The sequence below is a fragment of the Bubalus bubalis genome, chromosome 11 (genome assembly GCF_019923935.1).
Source record: "Bubalus bubalis isolate 160015118507 breed Murrah chromosome 11, NDDB_SH_1, whole genome shotgun sequence".
NCBI lineage: Eukaryota > Metazoa > Chordata > Mammalia > Artiodactyla > Bovidae > Bubalus > Bubalus bubalis.
This window is the reverse complement of record NC_059167.1, coordinates 36,000,144-36,024,170: the sequence shown is the minus strand read 5'-3', so window position 1 is coordinate 36,024,170 and position 24,027 is coordinate 36,000,144. Positions and strand designations below refer to the sequence as shown.

The window sequence follows — 24,027 nt, the reverse complement described above, 5'->3', positions numbered from 1 at the left end:
CCATACGTGGGAGGATGACTCTGAGCTACGAAACAAAGGAGCGCTGTGTCCCAGATGAAGGCTGAGCAGGACCAAACTGGGGGGTGGGGGGGGGGGGGGGCGCGGGCTGCCTCAGGAGTAGAGTACAAGGTCATGGAGGAGTGCTGTAGAAGAAAATGACCCTTCTCTTACTCTCAGCTGAAGTTTCCCTTGGTTGGACAGCCATAGACATTCCAGCATTTAACATTTCTTGGGGGTAAACATAGGGCTTCTCAAGAGCAAATGACCAAATAAATGGTAAAAGAGAATATGGAAGAAAGGGAACAAGAGTGAATCTACAGCTTTAAAAAGGCTGTGAAAACACATCAACCAAAAAAACAATCTAAAGAGGAAATAAAGAAAATAATTCCATTACCAAGAATAAAATCTTGGAACATGAATGATTTTTATGGCAGTGAAACTACTCTGTATGATACTATAATGGTGACTATATATTGCAGACGGTGACTGCAGCCATGAGATTAAAAGACGCTTCCTCCTTGGAAGGAAAGTTATGACCAACCTAGATAGCATATTCAAAAGCAGAGACATTACTTTGCCAACAAAGGTCCGTCTAGTCAAGGCTATGGTTTTTCCAGTGGTCATGCGTGGATGTGAGAGTTGGACTGTGAAGAAAGCTGAGTGCCGAAGAATTGATGCTTTTGAACTGTGGTGTTGGAGAAGACTCTTGAGAGTCCCTTGGACTGAAAGGAGATCCAACCAGTCCATCCTAAAGGAGATCAGTCCTGGGTGTTCATTGGAAGGACTGATGCTGAAGCTGAAACTCCAGTACTTTGGCCACCTCATGCAAAGAGTTGACTCATTGGAGAAGACCCTGATGCTGGGAGGGATTGGGGGCAGGAGGAGAAGGGGACGACAGAGGATGAGATGGCTGGATGGCATCACCGACCGGATGGACATGAGTTTGGGTAAACTATGGGAGTTGGTGATGGACAGGGAGGCCTGGCATGCTGCGATTCATGGGGCTACAAAGAGTCGGACATGACTGAGTGACTGAACTGAACTGAACATATTATTATACATTCGTCTAAACCCATAGAATGTACAACACCAAGAGTGAAACCTCATGTAAACAGTCGACTTTGAGAGACTATGATGTATTGGTGTAGGTTCATCAGTTGTAACAAATGTACCACTGTGGCTGGGGATGTTGATAAGGGGAAGCTGCACATGAGTAGGGCAGAAGGTATATGGGAGTGTGATTGCTGGATTACATGGTAACTCTATTTTTAGTTTTTTGAGGAACTTCTGTATTGTTCTCCATAGTGGCTGCACCAATTTACATTCCCACCAACAATGTACAAGGGTTCCTTTTTTTCCACACCATCTCTAGCCTTTATTACTTGTAGATTTTTTGATGATAGCCATTTTGATTGGTGTTAGGTGATACAGTATTATAGTTTTGATCTGCATTTTTCTAGTAATTAGTGATATTGAGCATTTTTTCATATGCCTGTTGGTCAACTGTATGTCTTTTGGAAAAATGTTTATTCAGGTCTTCTGCCTATTTTTTGCTTGTTTTTTTTTTTTCCATATATATATATTGAGCTGTACTTGGTGCTTGGATATTTTGGAAATTAATCCATCTTCAGTCACATGGTTTGCAAATATTTTCTCTCATTCCATAGGTTGTCTTTTCATGTTGTTTATGGCTTCCTTTGCTGTGTAAAAGTTTACATCCCATTTATTCATTTATACTTTTATTTCTATTATTCTAGAAGGGAAAGGGAAGTCACTCAGTCATGTCCGACTCTTCACGACCCTATGGACTGCAGCCCACCAGGCTCCTCCGTCCATGGGATTCTCCAGGCAAGAGTACTGGAGTGGGTTGCCATTGCCTTCTCCAATTACTCTAGAAGATGGATCCAAAAAAATATTGCTGCAATTTGTGTCAGAAAGTATTCTGCCTATGTTTTCCTCTAGGAGTTTTATAATATCTGGTCTCTAGTCCATTTCGGGAGAAGGCAATGGCACCCCACTCCAGTACTCTTGCCTAGAAAATCCCATGGATGGAAGAGCCTGGTAGGCTGCAGACCATGGGGTTGCTAAGAGTTGGACACGACTGAGTGACTTCACTTTTACTTTTCCCTTTCATACATTGGAGAAGGAAATGGCAACCCACTCCAGTGTTCTTGCCTGGAGAATCCCAGGGATGGTGGAGCCTGGTGGGCTGCCATCTATGGGGTCGCACAGAGTCGGACACGACTGAAGCAACTTAGCAGCAGCAGCAGCAGCAGTCCATTTCGAGTTTATTTTTGTGTATGGTGTTAGAGAATGGTTTAATTTTATTCTTTTATTTATAGCTGTTCAGTTTTCCCAGCACCACTTACTGAAGGGACTGTCTTCTCTGCTGTATATTGTTGCCTTCTTTGTCATACATTGGCCATAAGTGCAAGGGTTTATTTCTTGGCTCTGTTTTGTTTCACTGATCTGTTTCAGTTTTTGTCCAGTACTGTAGCTTTGATTGCTGTAGCTTTGTAGTATAGTCCAGTCAGAGGGCATAATTTCTCCAGCTCTGTTCTTTCAACCAATTCAATCTTTAGTGGAAAAAAACTCAGAAGCAGCAACTTGGGCTTATTGGGCAGCTCATTGTTTTATTGACACCTGTGAGTTGAGGTTTTCAGGAATGTTTCAGGAATGTTTCAGGAATTCCCTAGTGGCCCAGTGAATAGGACTCTGCACTTTCACTGCCAAGGGTGTGGATTGGATCCATGGGAGGTAAACTAAGGTCCCACAAGCTGTGTGGCATGGCCAAAAAAACCCAGGAATGTTTTGTTCTTTCCTAGCTTAGGTGATTAGGTTCACTATCTATAGGCTATCAGATCCTTCAAGGAGAAGCAGACCACTATAGTGGCCCCGGCTCCTGGACAGGCTGACAATCAGTGAGGGCTGGGGCCTCTGCTACTTGGAGTGGGGAATGGGAAGACTGCCCAAGAGATGGATTGATGAGGTCACCAGGCATGGACAGAAAAGAGGCAGCAAACTTTTCCTCCTACTTGGAAGTTTCCAGGCAGGCTCTTCCGTATGAAAGACAGAGAAACTCTTCTACTCCATGCACTGCACAGTTCCCTGCCCCAGCCAGCTCTTCTCTCCTCAGCTGCTCCCACACAGAAAGCAGTGCCAGTTCTCAGGAGCTGCAGTTACCCAAAGTTAGGCTTAGAACAGGGACATGAGAGTCATTCAGATTCCTTACTCTTACCCTAGATCTCCCCTTCCCATTACTGCAGGAGGGTGAGGAAAGTAATATCCAAAGGGAGACAGAGAGCCGGGGGTAAATTTATGTTCTGGGATTTATAATCTAATAGCTTGGTGGCTGAGAGAAGCCATTATGAAGGGTATCTTTGCTAAAATAGAATGCAATAAAAATAATTGAGTGGTTCAAAAAGAAACTATTTTCACAAGAACAAAGTCATAACAGTTTAATAATTTAAATAAAACCAACTTCAGGAACAATATACACCATACATAAAAGTTGAACAATTAAATTGAATAGTGTATTTAAATGCATCAAATTCTTAAAAACTCCTGAAATGAACTCAAGGCCATGGATATGAAAAGGTAATTTTGAATAACTTACAGACCAGAGTAAAACAGACAAGGTAGTTACTCTGCATTTACCAATACTCTAGACTGATACCATGGATATTTTAAACTTTTATGAGAACACTTCTAAGGAATCTTAAAGAGTTAAAAAGGACTACAATTGATTTCAGGAAGATGAATTAACAGCTAACATTCTCTTTGGTCCTCCAAGTCACAGCTGTAAAAACTTTAAAATATTAAGCATGAGATGAATGTTAATTCTATCTCTATCTAAATTTTAAACAGGATAATGTCTATATCAGGTTAGATTTTAAAAGGAACTCAGAATCAACCACCAAACTACTTTAGAAACTCCAAATATAGAAAAAAATAAAAGGAACTAGAAGTAGGGAAGAGTTAAAATTAAAAAAAAAAAAAAAAAAACAACAAAAAACACCTCTGCCATCTTGCCCTTGCATAAGCCAAACAGTATCAGAGTGGCAGAGACAGAACTGCCAGAGTTACAGCAAGTATGTAGTTAATCCTTGTTAAGGTAACAGGATAAATTTGAAGAGCACAGTGTCAGCCTTCTCCATGTCAGAGACTTCTCCATGGAATAACCGTGTTTGTTTTTGCAGAGAGTTGGGGTTTTTAGCTGTTGTTGTTTGTTTCGATTTGGCCCACACTGCCCCAGTGGAGGAAATTTTAAGATAATCATTAATAAGACAGCAGCTTCCTGGGCTAAAAGACCTATCCCACTTGAACAGTCACACCAAAGATAAGATCCACTTGGACCACACGGGAAACTAGTATACCAGTTTCCAGTATTTTACACTCATTCCAGAAAATGATGGTGCATTTTCACAGACACCAACAAAATCGCTTTCATTAGACATGGGACAGAGCTCAAAACAGTTCACTGCAATCTGCATTCTCTCACATTCACGGAAGCTATGGTTCTGCAAACCTGAAAATGATGGACACTTTCAAAAGTTTCTGTAAATACTTAGAAAAATATTTGACAGGTAAAAAAAAATTTTTTTGAGGCATCTACAAGGAACTCACAAAGTAAGCTCCCAAGAAAAATGAAAAGGTAGAACTGTGAGAACTAGTTATTTGCAATGTCAGGACTAAGTCTTATAAAATAACGGCTTTTTTTAAAAAAAAGGCAAAGGTATCTACACTCTAAATGGTGTGATATTCTCCTCAAGGCACAGAGAGTTAAATGTCTAAATCCCTGTATATTGACATGAGAATATACTCGTAAACAACTCCAGGAACTAATTTCCTGTACTTGAATTTTAAAAAGAATAGAAGGTAGAAATTGCCTTTTTAACTCATAACGAAATTAAAATACATAGATATTCCACTTACCTTCCCTTGGTGACATGTTACAACTGGATAGTTTAAAAAATATATAAAAAATTAAGTGTCACTGGTGGTTAAATAATCATGATTAAAGTGGAGCCTTTTGGATTTTGAATTTGCAGAGCAATGCTGCATACTGTATATAAATTATTTCAAGCACGACACCATTTTTGTTTGGAGAGGGTAAAATAAACATATTGACCATAATTTTCTCCCATTCCCAACATTCCTATGCTTCTGAATCAAATTACCATACTCTGAACAAAACACATGAATCCTTCTCCCTTCCCAGCACCCTCAGGTTACCTGAAAGGCAGTGGTTTTATACAAGTAACTTACACTATCCTGGAGAAGGGAATGGCTACCCACTCCAGTATTCTTGCCTGGAGAATTCCAGGGACAGAGGAGCCTGGCGGGCTACAGTCCATGGGGTTGCAACTTACACTACGGGCAGTTTTCTTGAATGTTGCCACTAAAAGGTGGCAAGAAGAAAATTCAGGGCTCACCCCTTAATTAATTACTTTTATTTGACTTGCTATAAATAATTATTAAATACAATTAATGACAAAGATGAGAGTTTACATCTGTAACAACTGGAAGTGGAATGTACAAACAATTAAGACCAGACAAAACAATGCTTCTAGCTGCACGATCTGAAAACCACGTGGCACAAGCTGAGGCTCAGCTCTTGATGAGGCTCAGAAACTCTTCCCGGGTCTTCGGGTCCTCCCGGAACACCCCCAACATTGTGCTCGTCACGGTTCTGCTGTTCATTTTCTGCACTCCTCGCATTACCATACACATGTGTCTATGAAACAAGGCAACAAAGGTAGTCCATGGAGTAGACAGTTGCTGGTTTGGTTTTTAAATAAAAGCAGCCCAAAAGATTAAATCACAGTTATCAAGTATGTCAAAATGTCACTTCTTAGATAAATTTGTTCTAAAACATTTTTTAAAGTTCCTAAGCCTTACAGCTTTTATTGTTATCAATGGTTGGGTCCTTAACGCGTCCAGTCAGAGGAGGAAAAGTGGAATTTTCTTCCTGGATGAAACTAATACAAAGGTCTACAGAGATCCACAACTTCCAGAGAAAAAGAAATTCAGAGTTCTCACTTGATCCATCCTCAGGACCAAGTCAGCACTTAGCTGCTGCTGCTGCTGCTAAGTCGCTTCAGTCGTGTTCGACTCTGTGCGACCCCATAGATGGCAGCCCATCAGGCTCCCCCGTCCCTGGGAATCTCCAGGCAAGCAGCACTTAGCTGGCCTAGGTGTTCAGAGAAGTACTGAGGCACACTGGTCTCACCAAGCGGGATCCAGAGAACGGTGACCCAAGTGGGTGAAGTTAGCCAGCAGTGCACAAAGAATGGGTGAAAACTGCCCACAAGATGTACATAATCCTCAAAATTCAGAAGAAGTGTCTTCAGTTGCCCTTTTTACTTGTTTTTAGGTACAACTCTTTATTTTTTAAATATGTGATAACATATTCGGAAAACTCTGCTCAAAGAATCAAAGAGCTAAATAAATCATTAGCTGTTACTGTTGTGTACATTCACTACACCTAAGCCTATGACTCCCTACACCTCCAACCCCAAAAACCACTATGACATTATTAAATGCAAACAGACTTACGTTGCTTCAACCACGACCCCCACTCCAGCAGGTCGCAAGGCCTCTATGATTGCTACGGCAATTTGTTTCGTAAGGCGCTCCTGAACTGTGGATGTGACAAGGAGCTCAGTGAGTCTGACACGAACAGACAGCTGGCAGCTTTTGCTGTTTCTAGAATATTTGAAATCTTAAAAGCAAGACTTTGGTGAGGTTGAAGAGCCACCACCTTTCACCAATGTGCTTGCTCTGCTGCCCAGGCCACAGGACGCCACTGTTCACCTCCCTCGCCTGCCGTACAGGCACCAAAGGGAACTGAGGAAGCCCCGGCGCCCTCCAGCGCCACTGGAGAGAACAGATTAGAATGACGACTGTCTCTTACATGTGCACAAAGACCGACAGAATCCTGACAACACGCGCCCCACGTACAGAGAGCAAAATAAATGAATACACAGCTTGCAACAGGATTAACAAAGGGGCTATAGTCCAATTATTAAATTGCTCTTAGAGCCATGTTGATAACCAATGATTTAAGCTAAATTTTCCTGTGCTGAATAAACAATATCTTTGAAAACATAAGTATTCACTGCAGCACTGCATTTATTTGAAAATTGACAAAATCCCCAAATATCAGAGCAGGAATTGGTTAAATCATGCCACGGCCCAGCTGTACAATGGAATGCTGAACAGTCAGCAAAATAAAAGACATGGTTATGTGTATGTGAAAAAAAAAAGTTTAAGATTTGGTAAGGGAAAAAAGGGTGAAGCCTGTTTTCAAATACATAATAAAAGTAAGTTGATTTTTAAAATGTTGGTATATGCAATAAAATATGAAAGTGAAAGTGTCAGTCACTCAGTCTTCTCTGACTCTTCACAACCCCATGGACTGTAGCTCATCAGGCTCCTCTGTCCATGGGATTTTTCAGACAAGAATACTGGAGTGGGTTGCTATTTCCTTCTCCAGGGGATCTTTCCGACCCAGGAACTGAACCCAGGTCTCCTGCATTACAGGCAGATTCTTTACCATCTGAGCCATTAGGGAAGGTGGAATCTGCAAATACAATGATTTTTTCTGGAAGCCTGAAATATAGTAGACTTTCTCTTTCTGTTTTATATTCCCAACAAAGTTTTTTTTTTACTCTTTTATTTATTTATTGTGTGCCATGCCATGCGGCTTGAGGGAATCTTAGTTCTCTGATTAGGGATTGAACCTGGGTCACCACAGTGAAAGCACCGAGTCCTAGCCATTAGACCGCCAGGGAATCCCCTTAATTTTTATAAGACATATATATTACACTTGTAGTAAGAACAAAAAAATACTTTTCCCTTAATAAAAAATGATTTTCTGTAAATAAAATAGTTTAAAAGTTACCTTGTAATCTTCTACTGTAGATTTCTACAATCCTAGAAAAGAAAGAATTGTTTTAATTATAAACTGAAGTGAAACTTGAAGCCTTCCCCATAAGTCTAAAGAATAATTGCTTTATTGAAGTAATTGTAGGGTGTGGGCAGTGGATAAATGCTTAGAGGAGAAGGATACAAGTAAATGAGAAGAGGGAGGTCAGAAGGAGACCACCAACCACAAGAGTGGTGCTTGTGAAGAGTGAAGAGTGGTGCTTCCCTCAGTCTGCAAAGACAGAAGGAATGAAGTGTAAGCATTCACTGAGGAAAAACAACAATTAAAGGTGAGTAATTTTCAAGCTCCCAAATCACCAATTTTAGACCATGTCTCAAGTGTTCTAATTAATCATATTGTTTAATCAGAGCTTAAAGCTCAAGCTAAAAATAAAGACTGTTAATTAATAGCAGACCAACGTCAACTATGTACCAACTAAACCTATTAGGATAATCAGATTAGAGTTAAACGGACTTCTTCAGACATCCCTTTATAATACATAAGCACACAGTAATCCCCCGATAGGAGCCCCTGATCTCCGCTTATAACAGTCTGTGCAGTGACGCATTCCCTTTCAACACCTTTTCTTCTGGCTGTAAAACATGGAGATAGTCACAGAATTACACATTTGAGGATTGCAATTCATGTGAAGGATCTTTTCTCTAAAATTTGGCCTTTTAGTCATGAATTTGGACTCAATTTAAGGATCAGCTCACCTACAAGGTGAGTTGCAGCCCTTTCCCCACTGTGCCATTCAGACAGAACTGCCATTCAGCAAGAACAGACGACTTGCTTCTTTATTACTTGTGACAGCCAATGAAGGCAGTCACAGGTAGGCCGCCAGTCTAACAGGAACGCCTCTTACCTTTCTCTGCCACCCACAGTGCCTGCCTGTTGCTGGTTGACAGTGGCTACCATGCTGAAAGAGCGTCATTTGTTATTGACTGTCTACTGTGTGTGTATGTGAGTATGTAGCAAACAGGGGTCTTATACCCACAGTTTATAATTTCTTATTCCTAGTTTATTTTTTCAAGTAAGAAATAGGTATGGAATCCCTGTCTTCTCAGCATTAAAGAGAATCATCTAGTGTATTGTCAGGCCATTCAAGATGGCTGTAGTCTTGCTTTCTGGACGTCTGCTCAATGAGGCCCTGCTTCTCTCACATGACTATCCAATTCTCTTAATTACAGAGCTTAATTGGTAACTGCCTCTGTGCTTGCCTAACACCCAGTTGCTGGTTTCCCTGGTAACTGATGAGCCAACCTGACAGTCAATCCCCTCTATAAATGGTAGCCTCCTTCTCCCCGAGTAGCTAAGGTGGCTGCTGTGCACAATGAGGTGTTGTTCCAGGACTTTGCTTTGAACTCATAAGGCTCCCCTGTGCACCAAACTGTTGATATCTCTGTTGCTGTTTTGGGGCTTGTTCTTCTGTCTTGAGGCTGGGCAATCACAAGGCTTGCAGGCCTGCAGGGCGCGCCCAACAACTGCCAAGCCAGTCAAGGCTGAGGAAACTACCACGAATGCAGAGATATCAGGGAATATGGATGGGGAATGCAAAGTTTTGGGGGAATCCTGAGGTGGCCATCTACGAGCAATGTGGGACCCTGTGGCCGCTGACCACCATCAGAGATGCCTGCTTTATATTTCCCCCAATGAGTGAAATGTTGATACACCTTATATCATATGCTATATCAAGATATAGAAGTATGCCGTACCAAGATATCATTACAATCTAGTTTACCATATTACTGGAATCAACAGTTTTCAATTTTAATATTTTAATATTAAATATTATAATATTTAATATTATAATATATTAAATATATAAAATATTTAACATTTTCATTTCAATTTTAATGTTTAATATATAACATTCTTAAAGTAAAGCTCCTTGGATGATAAAAGTTTTTTCATAGGGTTTTTATGACTACACTCATAATTGAGATTAGTCTATAATTAAACAGCTTTGTCAGGCTTTGTTATCAGGCATAGGTAGCTTCATCTAATACAGCTTTTTAGGTTTTTTCACACTCTTGAATTACTAACATGAAAGTCAGTGGTTATGCAAAAGTTTGAAAAAATGCCAACTACACTAACGAGGTTTAGCCCCTTCTCTGCCACCCCCTCTTCCAATATTAATTTTACTTTTCCTAATGGTTACTAGCTTATCTAGGTTTTTAATGCTTGGCTCATTCCCATCCATCTTTTTCTTTAATCTTTGAGTAAGTTTTTAAGAAATTTTTAAAGAATATGTTTGGTTATATAACCTCTCATCTCCAGATAAAATTATTAAACTTATAAGCAATTATGATAGATCATGCTTTCAGCTTGTCACCATTGAGTAAGATGCTAGTTGGGAGTTTGTCATACATAGCCTTTACTTCATATATAGCCTTTACTATACAAGGCAATAAGGTATATTGCCTTTATACTCTGAGTTTTTATCATGAATGGACATGGAATTTTGTCAAATGCTTTTCTACATCTATTGAGATGATATGGTATATCCTTTAGGGCTTCCCTGATAGCTCAGTTGGTAAAGAATCCACCTGCAATGGAGGAGACCCCAGTTCGATTCCTAGGTCAGGAAGATCCCCTGGAGAAGGGATAGGCTACCCACTCCAGTATTCTTGGGCTTCCCTGTGGCTGAGCTGGTAAAAAAATCTGCCTGCAATGTGGGAGACCTGAGTTTGATCCCTGGGTTGGGAAGATTCCCTGGAGAAGGGAAAGGTTACCCACTCCAGTAGATCCTTCTGTCCATATCAAAGGTTGGGAGGTAATTAGTGTTCCTACTCCTTCAGGTTTGTCAGTTGCTCTATGCATTTCAGCCAGTTCATGTTTTGTTTCCATTTGATGAAGATTCATGACAACCTTTAATTTTTTTTTTGGCCAAGCCACACAGCATGTGGAATCCTAGTTCCCCAACTAAGGATCAAATCCATGTCCCCTGCATTAGAAGCACAGAGTCTGAACCACTGGACCACCAGGGAAGTCCTCATTACCACTTTTATTATACAACCTTCTCAAAATAAGAGGACCCACTTTATCCCCTCTGACACATTTTGCCTTAATTTTAATTAGCATTTTATTTTTTTAAAGGGGGGATAGGGTTGGATACATTTAATCCAACGAGCCAGGTGGCTCAGTGGAAAAAAACCCACCTACCAATGCAGGAAATGCAAGCTTGATCCCTGGGTTGGGAAGATCCCCTGGAGAAGGGAAAGGCAACCCACTCCAATATTCTTGCTGGAGAGTCCATGGACAGAAGAGCCTGGCAGGCTACCAGACCATGGAGATGCGAAAGAGTCAGACATGACTGAACATGCACACACTTACTGGTCTTATAAGATCTGTGCTAGCTCTCTTTCTCTCTGTATTACAATATAATATATTATATATAATAATATATATAATATAATATAATATAATAACTCTGTATTATACTTTCTTGTCTCTTGCTCCTCTGGCAACTGGGAAAGTAATCTGGTGATACTTTTACAGGAAGAACCCATGGATGGTATAATTTAAGCTTTGCAAATCTTAGAAGTGTTTCTGATGCCTTCATATAATTTGACTTGACAAGCTAGACTTGATACCAGGCTGCAAATTCTCAAGTGTGGCTAGAGAAAAAAAGGAAAAGAACAGCAAAAAATACAGCCAGGTCATGGTGGGACTTATCTAAAGTAAGAAGCTTGAACTTTATTGAGAGCTATAGAGCTATGAAGGGGAAGCACTATCAAACCCTCACTTGAGAAAGAACATCCTAGCAGCATATGAGAGCGGAGCTAAGGATCCTAAGAGATGTGAGGACAGGAGTTAGGAATTTAAAACATAATCCAGGAGGAACATCAAGGTCCCAAGAGTGGCAGTAAGGATAGCCAGCAAGCAGCATGGTGATGCGAGGGAAGCGGGGGTGGTATAGGAGGTCAGTGAGCATACAACAGCAAGAGAGGGATTCCTCCTCACTCCTCACCCCAAAATACATATAGCAAAGATCTACATATAAAAATAAGGTCATAAAAATAACCCCCCAAAACATGAATTTATGACTATGCAAGTTTTAAACTTAGTGAAAAAGGATAGTAGAAAACAAGACAAATGATAAGCCTGGAAAATGATTCCCAGCTTTACTATTCAGAAAGCTCATATAAACCCCTAATAAAAAGACAAGCAACCTAATTGAAAAATTAGCAAAAACTAAGATCAGAAAGTTTCTGAACAAATTCAACCTCACTTTTAAGTGCAAATTAAAACCTTAGATAGCAGTTTTTACTTATCTTGTTTGGACTTCAGACTCTTCAATGTTTGCCAGTGTTGGCAAAACGGTAGAGAAACACATGCCACTAACCTATTATCAGAGTACAGATCTGTAGGATCTTTTCTGGAGAGCAATTTGGTAATATAAACAATTTAGCTACTCTCAACCCAGTAATCTTATTGTAATCTTATAGACTCAAAGTATGGAAATAGATAAAAATGTATTCACCAACAGTTTTTTCCCCCATTTTTGACAAGTCTCAAGCTGTAGGCTTAAAGACTGGTTAAGTGAATTATATGAAAGAAATACTGGACTTTCCTGGTAGTCCAGTGGTTAAGTATCTGCCTGCCAATGCAAGGAACATGCGTTTGATCCCTGGTCCGGGAAAATTTCACATGTTATGGAGCAACTAAGCCCCTGTGACACAATTACTGAGCCTGCTCACTGCAACTAGAGTAGCCCTTGCTCGCCAAAGCACAGACCCAGCTCTGCGAAAAGTAATTAATTAATTTTTTAAAAATACAATGTGGCCATTAAAAGGAACTTGGACTTTCTAGACTAAAAGATGTCCAAGGAATTTCAAGGAATTTTAAGTTTTTTTTAAAAAGTAGTAGTGAATGTAGGACATGATCCCCTTTTGTCTTACTTAGCGAGTAGTTTTAAGGCCACATGTTTGCATTAAAATCTTCCAGAAGGATAGTGAAAGATCTCTAGTGGGGAATGGAAATAGGAAAGAAAAGTTTTCCCTTTACTCATTCACTTGTATTTAAGTTTAACTGGCACGTTACTTTTATAAGAGAAAAATGAGAAAAAAAAAAAAACATTCCCTTTGTAATCTAATCTACCGTTGTTAACTATCTCCCAGTCTGAACCTCTTGGATCAATCGACCTGCTGCCCATCCACTGGAATATGCCTTGCTCCTACCCTCTGATTTGCCTTTGGCTATCCATTAACTATACCTAGAGGCACTTCTCTTCTGTTCAGAACTCTGCTCAGCCCTCCGCCCCTCGGTCTCCTCCACCCTGCCAGGCCACAGCCATCGTGGGTCCTCTGCACCCAGGGCTCCTAACCAGGTGAGCCTGCGGCACCTGCTGGCTCTCCTAGAGGGTAGTGGCCGTGCCCTACTTCTCTCTAGCAACGACAGTAGCTGGCACAGTTACTTTCACAGTAGTTGTCCAACAGCTGAACCATAGCCACGTGAGGCACTACCATTCTATATTCAAGATTTCATTGTGTTCACTCAATTATTCTAAAGCAAGAAAACGAATACGTGTTCAACGGATTTTCAGCAACAGACGGAATTTCTATTCAAACTAAATTTACTCTAGAATTCTACCAGGGTTAAACCAGATCAACTTACTTCTGGCATTTTCTTGTTACTTAAAGCTTTACTGTTTGATATTTGACTTCCCTGGAAATGAAAGGTCATTCATTTGAAGGCAAGCATATAACAAACTTCACATACAAGATTAAAATGAGCGGTGAAATTTTCTAAGACATTCAGCTTTATTCCTTTTCATTCCCTAAATATTCCCAACTTCTTATAAGGAATAAGCAGTTGGATAATATCTTAGCCTTCTGTTTTATTTAATAGATTCTTTATTTAAAATCTTTACAAAGTATCTGAAACTAACATACACTCAGTTCTTTGGTTCCTTTTTTTGGTGTCTTACGTTTTAATCCTATTCGTGTAAGGACAAATCCCCATGCTAATAATTAACTCCTTTGTATTGTTCATAAAAGCTTAATTATTGGAGAGCTTTTCCTCCCATTAGGAAAGGAAATAACCAAAGGCTATTGTCTTTCACCCTCAAGTCACCACTTTTTCCAGGACCTCACTAGATCACTCTCACACTCATTTTTATAAGGTGTTGCCCATGGTCTACACACAGTGAAGTCTTCTAGAGAAGACTGCTTACATTAAGACCACAGTCTAATGTGGTCTGCCAGGCTTTTTATAGTATAAAAACTATCTATTTTACACCTTTCAAACACAGAGAGTCTAATACAGGAGGGAGCAGGGCCAGGATTTCTATATGAAGTCTAGGACTCGCAATCTTGCTGGAAACGTGGGTACCAGGGGACTGGGCCTACCACTGCATTTGCACAGCAAGCCCACTGAACTTAGACTATGTATTATAAACAGTAAGCATAACCAATTATAATAAAGACACGTACTCAGTTGATACAACTTTATCATTTGGGAGCAAGTTATTGGGGAGGAGGTTGCTAATAGGAATTCTAATAAGGTAGATGGCCCCACCACCACCAGTGCTATTTCTCAGCCACTCCTTGGCACTGCCACTGGGTACAGACCACTGAAGACCAACATGCTTGCATATTTGTATTAAGAGCCTGACTGCAATAAGGCAAAAGTTATGACTTAAGAACATCCTTTCACGGTACCAAGGAGCCCTGTCTGGTTAGGAGATTGAGGAATGAGGTCGGAAACTAGGGAAGTTAAATTTCTCTCTTCTACCTACTTTCTCCTTAAACCCTAGAAGAAATGAGTAAGAACATGGAAGTGAAAACAAAGGAAAAAGAACAGCTGTGGAGAGCAGGTGTCGGACTGCTGGGGTGGTGTTTACAGAGTCCAACACAGAACTGGAAAGGATTTGGGCCACTGTTTCACGATCGTCTAAGTAGAGAAGAAGCAGGAACATATCAGAGCCACAGGATAGTCGGTTGGTTACAAAGGTATGTTTATTTCCATTTTGATATGGTCGCTTTCACCTCAGTCAAGTTATCCAAACTTAGCTTGGTTTATTTTTAGAAGGAGGAGGTCAATTACTGCATTTCATTACCTACTCCTTCATTTTAACTCTCCTCCAATACACACACCTTACAGTATCTGCTCATCACCCAGGAATACAAGGAAACTACACAAAAGGGTATTTAGGTCTGGCCCCCAGTATTTCACTGTTCCTATCAGAGATATATAAACACTAACCCTCAGGTTGACTTCTAGCTAAGCACAGGCGACCATGCTGGTATATCACCACTTCTTTCCTAAAACTAAAGAACGGTGGTAAAGGCCTGAACTCACGGGATAAAGAGAGAGAAAAAAGACTGTAGCACAAACAGAAACAGAGGAGAGTAAGTATTATCTCAGAATAGAGCTGAGGGGGGAAAAAGAAAGTGAAAAAGTCAAGAAAGGCATAGTCTTGGATCTGAAGAGTTAAAGGAACCAGAAGTGAACCAACTGGCCCTGCAGGACCCAGAGAGAGGCATGGAGGTACCCAGGCACAGTGGAAAGCAGGGCTGAGGCCAAGGGTGGTTCGTTTAAAAGTCAAAAGTGCAGTGCAGTTACACCTCTGCCCAGGTTTCCTCTCTCACCCCTCTTAGCTAAACCACCCTTAAAGAATGGGAGCTGAGCTGTACTTCCCCTCAGGGCCTCTCCAGTCAGGAAGGCTCTGCCGAGAAAAGCGTGAGGTAAGGCTTCAAGGCTGAGCAGGTGGGAGGTGGAGAAGGAAGGCTGGCCAACAGGGGAGTGAAAAGAAAAGGGCATCAGTGTTGCAGGCCCTCTAAGTATGTCTTAGACGGACTATATATATATATGTCTATGTATTATCTCTGCAACCATAAAGTAAGTTGGAATGTGCCTTCCAAGTGAGACCCACATGGATCAAGAGACAAAGCTTGATAAGATTCTCACCATGCAGGGACAGGTCCTATAAACCTGTCCTCTTGTTCACTACAGTCATACTTACCGAGCAAGTTTGCTGAGGCCAAGAACTTGCTTGTTAGGAAGATAACCGATATGGACCTTCAGAGAAGAGACAGAAATCATGAACTAAGTGAGACACAGTACTTCTTTGTGGTAAAAGGAAACAATGCAGTAACTTACTATGTGGTTCACATAGTGAGCACAGTGCAAACATATTTCTAAAACATCTAGATACTTTAAGATAGAAAATGAGGCACTTGCATAAATAATTAAAAAGTACATAAATGAAATAAAAGGGAAATAAGAATGATTATTAATAAAATGACAAGCTCGAAGTATGGTCGTAGTATTTCCTGGTGAAGTTAAACTCTGGATACAATTCTTAAAATCCTTCCTCTGTTGAGAGGAAACGTTCTCAGGAAAGCGCAAATTATCCCGCAGCAACATTAAAATGTAGTTAAGAAAGCCTCCTTTAAATGGCTGAAACTGTAACTATAAATACTGCCATTCCACACATCATGGTGGCCTTGAATCCCACCCTGTTGCAGATCTCTGTCGCACAGAAAGAGGGTACCCATGCCCTTTGTCGTGCTGGGAAGCCCCATTTCTAAGCTGCTGAAGAACACCATCCTCCTGACAGGGAAAAAAGGACACAGTTAACAGCTGGGACTCAGGATGAACCGGAATCCTAAGTCCTAAATTCTTGTGGGACCTACTATAAAGCAAAGCCACTTCTATAATCTTAAAGAGCACTGGTTAAAATAAAAAAAAAAGAGGACTGATTAATATCTAGCATGAAAATGTTACCTGTCTTTCAGTCAAGTGTTAAGTATGAGAGGACATTAAATTCTCCAAAAAGATTAATAAATGATCATTTATAGGCAATCAATTTACCTAATATAAAATGACTGATTCATTTGCATGACAATTTGCCAGGCTTAGTTGCATTTGTTCACCTGATATCTACTGTACACCTGAATAATCAGTAATTAGTCATTTTAATAACTAATTAGTCATTAGTCCTAGTATAGGTGCTGTGCTTTGGGAGTCTGAGAATACCAACTCATCGCCTTCCTGGTCAGCAGAAAGAAAAAATTATGTAGCACCTGGACACTGGGTATCTCAAAGAAAAATTAAGTGGAAGCTTCCCCATAGAACCAAGATACAGACATATCATCGAGATTTACATACTTATATGCAGAGCTATAATTTGTTTGCAAAGTTTTTGGTCTTCCTTAAGATCCCATCATCTAAGTGACCACTTTAGACAATCATCACTGAATAATATGTTCAAAAACAGAGCTAATAAGAACACAGACACAGAAGTAATCATAGCAGAAGGAAAAGGATACAGTGGAGAGAGACTGAGTACAGGATCAGGCTCCCAGGTTTGGCCCCAGCCAAATCACTAACTCCCTATGTCTTCTTGGGCAAGTCATAGCTTCCTAGGCCTAATTTTCTCACTTAAAAGGTAATGATGAGCTCACACGTTCCCTCATTTTTTAAAATCCTGAACCCTACAGTCACAGCCCAGCATCATTAATTGTGGAACTACCAGACCACATATGCTTCCTGATATGATGGAGGACAGAGTTCCCAGCATCCCAGTGAACTACTCTATTCAAATATATTTTTAACCTTACACTTAAGAAGTTTTAGATCGAATCTAGTATATAGAAAAATCCAAAGACTGAATGGAGAGCAAATTGAGAAACTGAGAGGCTCTATAGAACAACTGGCTTAGTTAGTTGAGTAAGAGAATGTCATTAGGGTGGACAGGTAGGTGGCTGTCAGGGGAGACTATTTTAAAATAAGAGACTTAAGATACGTAACAACCAAATGTATAAGCCTTCTTTGGATTCTGGTTTAAACAAACCAACCACAAGACAGTTGAAACACCTGAGAAAATATAATATGGATTAGTTATTAGATGCTATTTAGGAATTACTGTTACTTTTGTCTGGGCTTCCCAGGTGGTACAGTGGTAAAAAAAAAAAAAAAAAAAACCCCGCCTGCCACTGCAGGAGATGCAAGAGATGCTGGTTTAATCTCTGGGTTGGGAAGATCCCCTAGAGGAGGAAATGGCAACCTGCTTTAGCATTCTTGCCTGGAGAATCCCATGGACAGAGGAGCCTGGCAGGCTACAGTCCATGGGGTCGCAGAGTTGGACATGACTAAGTAACTAGAACACGCACACTTTTGTCTACTGTAGTGCTACTATGGCTAAGTAAGAATATTTTAGAGATGTGTATTAATAATTAGTAGTGAAGAGTCCTGCTGTCTAAGATACTTTAATATACTAAAGGACTTACTGCCAACTTTTAAGGTTGATAATCCAATCAGAGTTATATTTCTCAAAAAAAAAAATCCTTATCTTTTAGGGAAATATGCTGGAAGAAATTACACGAAAAAAAAACGCCATATAGGATTTGCTTCAAAACAGTCCAGTGGGGATGTATATATTAATAGAACAAGACTGGCCCTTTACTGACAACTGTTGAAACTGGTTGATGGGAACATGGAATATTATATACTAATCTACCTATTCTTAGATATGTTTGAAATTTTCTACAATAAAAGGTTTAAAAAGAGATGCCACTACACACACATCAGAATACTAAACTTAAACACTACAAGTGCCAAATGTTGATGAGGACTCATTAGAGTAAATGAAATGTAAACTGTACCAAATTGTTACAACCAATTTGGAAAACTAAAAGTCAGATTTAATAAGTTGAACACAGGTATACCCTGTATCTGCAGTTCCACTCCTAGGTATACTGCTAAAGAAATGCATTTGATAGGTGGGTCAAGATGGCAGAGAAGGAGGATATGGAGCTCAGCTTCCCCCACTCCCCAAAGTCACATCAAAAATCCGTCTACACGTGGAACAATTCACACAGAAAACCAACTAGAAACTGACAGATTTCTTATATAACCAAAGCTATAAGAAAGATCTCCATGTAACCAGGTAGAGATCTGATTATGGAAAAAAAAAAAAAAAAAAAAGGCATCAGGGCCAGTGCCCCTAGGAAAGAAGGTCCACAGGTGCAGACCCTCCCCCTGTGGAGTCCCCTGCCTACTGGGAGGTCTGCTCAAATAGAGAGACGGGCTGGAGTGGCCTGGACTCTGGTCGCAAGGAATGTATACATGCTAGCTTACCAGCAGTCAGTGAAAAGAGACTGGCACTGGCTCCACCTGGCCTCAATACTTCCCAGTCCAAAATGCTTGCTGAGGGAGGTAGGGGTGCGTGGGAAGAGTGCTGCTAGTATAGATGATTCAAAGAAATGGAAATATATACCATCCTCTTAGATTAGAAGGATTTTTATTGTGAAAATGGCCATATGACTCCAAATACATATCTACAGATTTAATGCAATCCCCAGTTCAGTTCAGTCGCTCAGCTGTGTCCAACTCTTTGCAACCCCATGGACTGCAGCACACCAGGCCTCCCTGTCCATCACCAACTCCAGGAGTTTACTCAAACTCATGTCCATTGAGTTGGTGATGCCATCCAACCATCTCATCCTCTGTCGTCCCCTTCTCCTCCCATCGTCAATCTTCCCAGCATCAGGGTCTTTTCAAATGAGTCAGTTCTTCATATCAGGTGGCCAAAGTATTGGAGTTTCAGCTTCAGCATCAGTCTTTCCAATGAACACCCAGGACTGATTTCCTTTAGGATGGACTTGGTGGCTCTCCTTGCAGTCCAAGCGACTCTCCAGAGTCTTTTCCAACACCACAGTTCAAAAGCATCAATTCTTCAGCGCTCAGCTTTCTTTATAGTCCAACTCTCACATCCATACATGACTACTGGAAAAACCATGAGTGAAGTGAGTGAGTGAAGTTGCTCAGTCGTATCCAACTCTTTGCGACCCCATGGACTATAGCCTACCAGGCTCCTCCCTCCATGGGATTCTTCAGGCAAGAGTACTGGAGTGGGTTGCCATTTCCTTCTCCAGGGGATCTCCCCGACCCAGGGATTGAACCTGGGTCTCCTGCGTTGCAGGCAGACACTTTAACCTCTGAGCCAACAGGGAAGCCCATAGCTTCCCTGGAAAAACCATAGCTTTGACTAAACAGGACCTTTGTTGGCAAAGTAATGTCTCTGCTTTTTAATATGCTGTCTAGGTTGGTCATAGCTTTTCTTCCAAGGAGCAAGTGTCTTTTAATTTCATGGCTGCAATCACCATCCACAGTGATTTTGAAACCCCCAAAAATAAAGTCTGCCACTGTTTCCCCATCTATTTGCCATGAAGTGATGGAACCAGATGCCATGATCTTAGTTTTCTGAATGTTGAGTTTTAAGCCAACTTTTTCACTCTCCTCTTTCACTTTCATCAAGAGGCTCTTTAGTTCTTTGTTTTCTTCCATAAGGGTGGTGTCATCTGCATATCTGAGGTTATTGATATTTCTCCCAGCAATCTTGATTCCAGCTTGTTCTTCATTCAGCCCAGCATTTCTAATGATGTACTCTGCATATAAGTTAAATAAGCAGGGTGACAATATACAGCTTTGACGTACTCCTTTTCCTTTTCCTATTTGGAACCAGTCTGTTGTTCCATGTCTAGTTCTAACTGTTGCTTCCTGACCTACATACAGATTTTCTCAAGAGGCAGGTCAAGTGGTCTGATATTCCCATCTCTTTCAGAATTTTCCAGAGTTTGTTGTGGTCCACACAGTCAAAGGCTTTGGCATAGTCAAAAAAAGCAGAAGTAGATGCTTTTCTGGAACTCTCTTGCTTTTTGGATGATCCAACAGATGTTGGCAGTTTGATCTCTGGTTCCTCTGCCTTTTCTAAATCCAGCTTGAACATCTGGAAGTCCACAGTTCACGTACTGTCAAAGCCTGGCTTGGAGAATTTTGAGTATTACTTTACTAGTGTGTAAGATGAGTGCGATTGTGCAGTAGTTTGAGCATTCTTTGGCATTGCCTTTCTTTGGGATTGGAATGAAAACTGACCTTTTCCAGTCCTGTGGCCACTGCTGTTTTCCAAATTTGTAAACTCTTTGTAAACATCAAAATACCTATTTACATTTTTCACAGAACTGAAACAAGTAACACTAAAATTTATATGGAACCACAAAAGACCCAGAATTGTCAAAACAATCCTAAGGGAAAAGAGAAAAGCTGGAGGCATAATTCTTTCAGACTTCAGACAATACTACAAAGCTCCAGTGCACAGAGATCAGTGGACCAGGACAGAAAGCCCCCGAATAAACCCGTGTACTTACTTACAGTCTATGACAGAGGAGACAAGAATACACAATGCAGAAAAGACGGTCTCTTCAACAAATGGTGTTGGAAAAGTAGGACAGCTACATGGACATTAACGAAATCAGAACATTCCCTCCAACTATAAATAAAAATAAACTCAAAATGGTGTAAAGACCTAAATATAAGACATGACACACCATAAAACTACTAGAAGAGAACATAGACAAAACATTTTCTGATGTAAGTCATAGCAATATTTTCTTAAATCAGTCTCCCAAAAGAAATAAAAGCAAAGATAAACAAACGGGACCTAATCAAACTTACAAACTTTTACACAGCAAAGAAAATCATTGACAAAACAAAAAGACAATCTATGTAATGACTGAAAATATTTGCAAATGATGGGATCAACAAGGGGTTAATATGCAAAATATGCAAACAGTTCATACAACATAATATTGAAAAAAACAATCCAATCAAAAAATGGGCAGAAGACCTAAACAGACATTTCTCCAAAGAAGGCATACAGATGGCCAACAGGCACATCAAAAAAATGCTAATTATTAGAGAAATGCACATCAAAGCCACAACAAACTATCACTTCACATAAATCAGAATGACCATCATCAAGAAGTCTACAAATAATAAATGATGGACAGGGTGTGGGGAAAAGGGAACCCTCTTACACTGTTGGTGAGAATGCAAATTGGTGTAGCCACGATAGAAAAACAGAATGGAGGTTCCTTTAAAAAAAAACTAGAGTTACCATATGATCCAGCAGCCCCACTCCCAGGCATATATCCAGAAAAGATACAAACTCTAATTCACAAAGAATGTTCACAGTAGCATTATTCACATGAACATCACAATATTCACAGCAGCACTATTTATTAATACAATAGCCAAGACATAGAAACAACTCAAGTGCCCATCAAGATACAACTGGTTTATGACGACGTGTTATATGTGTGTGTGTGCATGTTAGTCGCTCAGTTGTGTCTGAATCTGTGACTCCATGGACTGTAGCCTGCCAGGCTTCTCTGCCCGTGGGATTCTGCAGGCAAGAATATTGGAGTGGATTGCCATTTTCTTCTGCAGGGGATCTTCCCAACCCAGTGATCGAACCCAGGTCTCCCACATTGCAGGCAGATTCTTTGCCGTCTGAGCCACCAGGGAAGCCCAGTTAAATGTGTACAGTGGACTATGACTCAGCCATAAAAAAGAATGAAGTATTGCCATTTGCAGCAACATAGATTGAGCTAGAGAACACTAGGTGAAATAAGTCAGAAAGGGAAAGGCAAGTATCATATGATATCACTTATATGTGGAATCTTAAAAATAATATACAAAACAGAAACAGACTAATAGACATAGAAAACAAACATATGGTTACTAAAGGGAAAGGCAAGAGGAGAGGGATAAATTAGGATACAAACTACTATGCATAAAATAGATAGGGAATGAGTATTTACTGTATATGTATAGCACAGGGAAATACATTCAGTATCTTATAGTAACCTATAATGGAGAAGTCTGAAAAATACATATATATAGCTGAACAACTTTACTGTACACCTGAAACTAATATAATATTGTATATCAACTATACTTAAAGTAAAAAAATAGGGAGTTCCCTGGTTGCCTAGTGGTTAGGATTCTGGGTTTTCATGGCCATGGCCCGGGTTCAATCCCTTGTTGGAGACCTGAGATCCTCCTGCAAGCCACATGACATGGCCAATAAATAAATAAAATGTTTTTTTAAATTAAAAAATAAAATATTTAAAAAGAAATATGATGCATCTGTATGTCAAAAGAATGCTGGTTGCAGTACTGTTTGTAATAGCCAAAAAGATAAAAAAAGTCACCACCACCACCAACCCAAAAAACTCAAACACAGAGAGAGAGGAAAAAAAGAAATATCCACCAAAAACAGACAATAAATTATGCTATGTTTGTACAAAGGAATTATATATAGCAATGAAAATAAACAAACTACAATGGCAGGCAGTAACATCGATGACTCCTGCAATGTAGAACAAAAGAAGCCAAACACGAAAGAGTACATGCTGCAGACTCCACCTATTTATATACAATAGTTGAAAAACAAGCAAAACCAATCAATCTATAATGTTAGAAATCCATATACTGTGTTGACAAGATGGGCTGGGGATTAACAAGGGGCACAAGGTGAGCTTTCAAGACATTGATAGTGTTCTAGTTCTTGATCTGTGAGGTAGTAGGGAATTACCCTAATGGGTTGTACATTTTTCTATGTTTCACTTCTACAAAAATGAAAAAAATACTTTAACAAAAAATGTGAGGCAAATGTTAACACATTAAATTTAGGTGATGGGTATATTTATACCACTATTTCCTATAAGTCTTCCATTCCAAAATTTAAAAAGTAAAAAAAAATTATGATATGGGAGGAGGGAAGAGAACAGGACAACTCTTGGTAACCCACATGTTCTCAGAGGGATGTTTAACTACAGCATTAACATTATCTAGGTCACAGATTCATTTTTCCTAAAATATTTTAAAAGGGTTGGAAACAAATCCACTAATACTACAACCTCTGCCACAAGAAATTCTGCAATCATTACTGCTCATGTCATATTATACGCAAGTATAGCTTGGATCAAATATTATTTAGTTAAAATAAAGGGCAAAGGTTTTTCAGAGACTGCTGCAGGTACCTAGAAAAATAGATGGTCTTTAATCTCATTATTTTAACCTATTAACATGGTATTTACTGTGAAATGCTTGCCCTGAGGGCCTTCTGCTACTTGTTTCTATTTCGTTCATTTCCAGCCATTAAATTGGTTGGGCTGATAAAGAATAGATGTTCATGTGTATCTGGGATATTAGGAATTACCAGGTGACAAGTTAAAATATAATTATCCTAACTTTAAAACTGTCATTGTGCTTTTAACACTGTTATGAAACAACACAGAAAA

General features: G+C 39.9%; 1 protein-coding gene across 1 annotated transcript in view; it reads right to left on the bottom strand.

Moving 5' to 3' along the window:
* Positions 1-5,438: 5,438 nt before the first annotated feature.
* GCH1 (GTP cyclohydrolase 1) overlaps positions 5,439-24,027 on the bottom strand; it is a 52,930-nt gene continuing 34,341 nt past the window's right edge. The window contains exons 3-6 of the mRNA XM_006064866.4: positions 15,900-15,955; positions 7,907-7,938; positions 6,559-6,643; positions 5,439-5,737 (exon numbers count right to left, since the gene is read on the bottom strand). Coding sequence (XP_006064928.1) covers positions 5,611-5,737; positions 6,559-6,643; positions 7,907-7,938; positions 15,900-15,955 — 300 coding nt within the window. The 3' untranslated portion in view covers positions 5,439-5,610. The remainder of the gene's footprint in view (positions 5,738-6,558; positions 6,644-7,906; positions 7,939-15,899; positions 15,956-24,027) is intronic.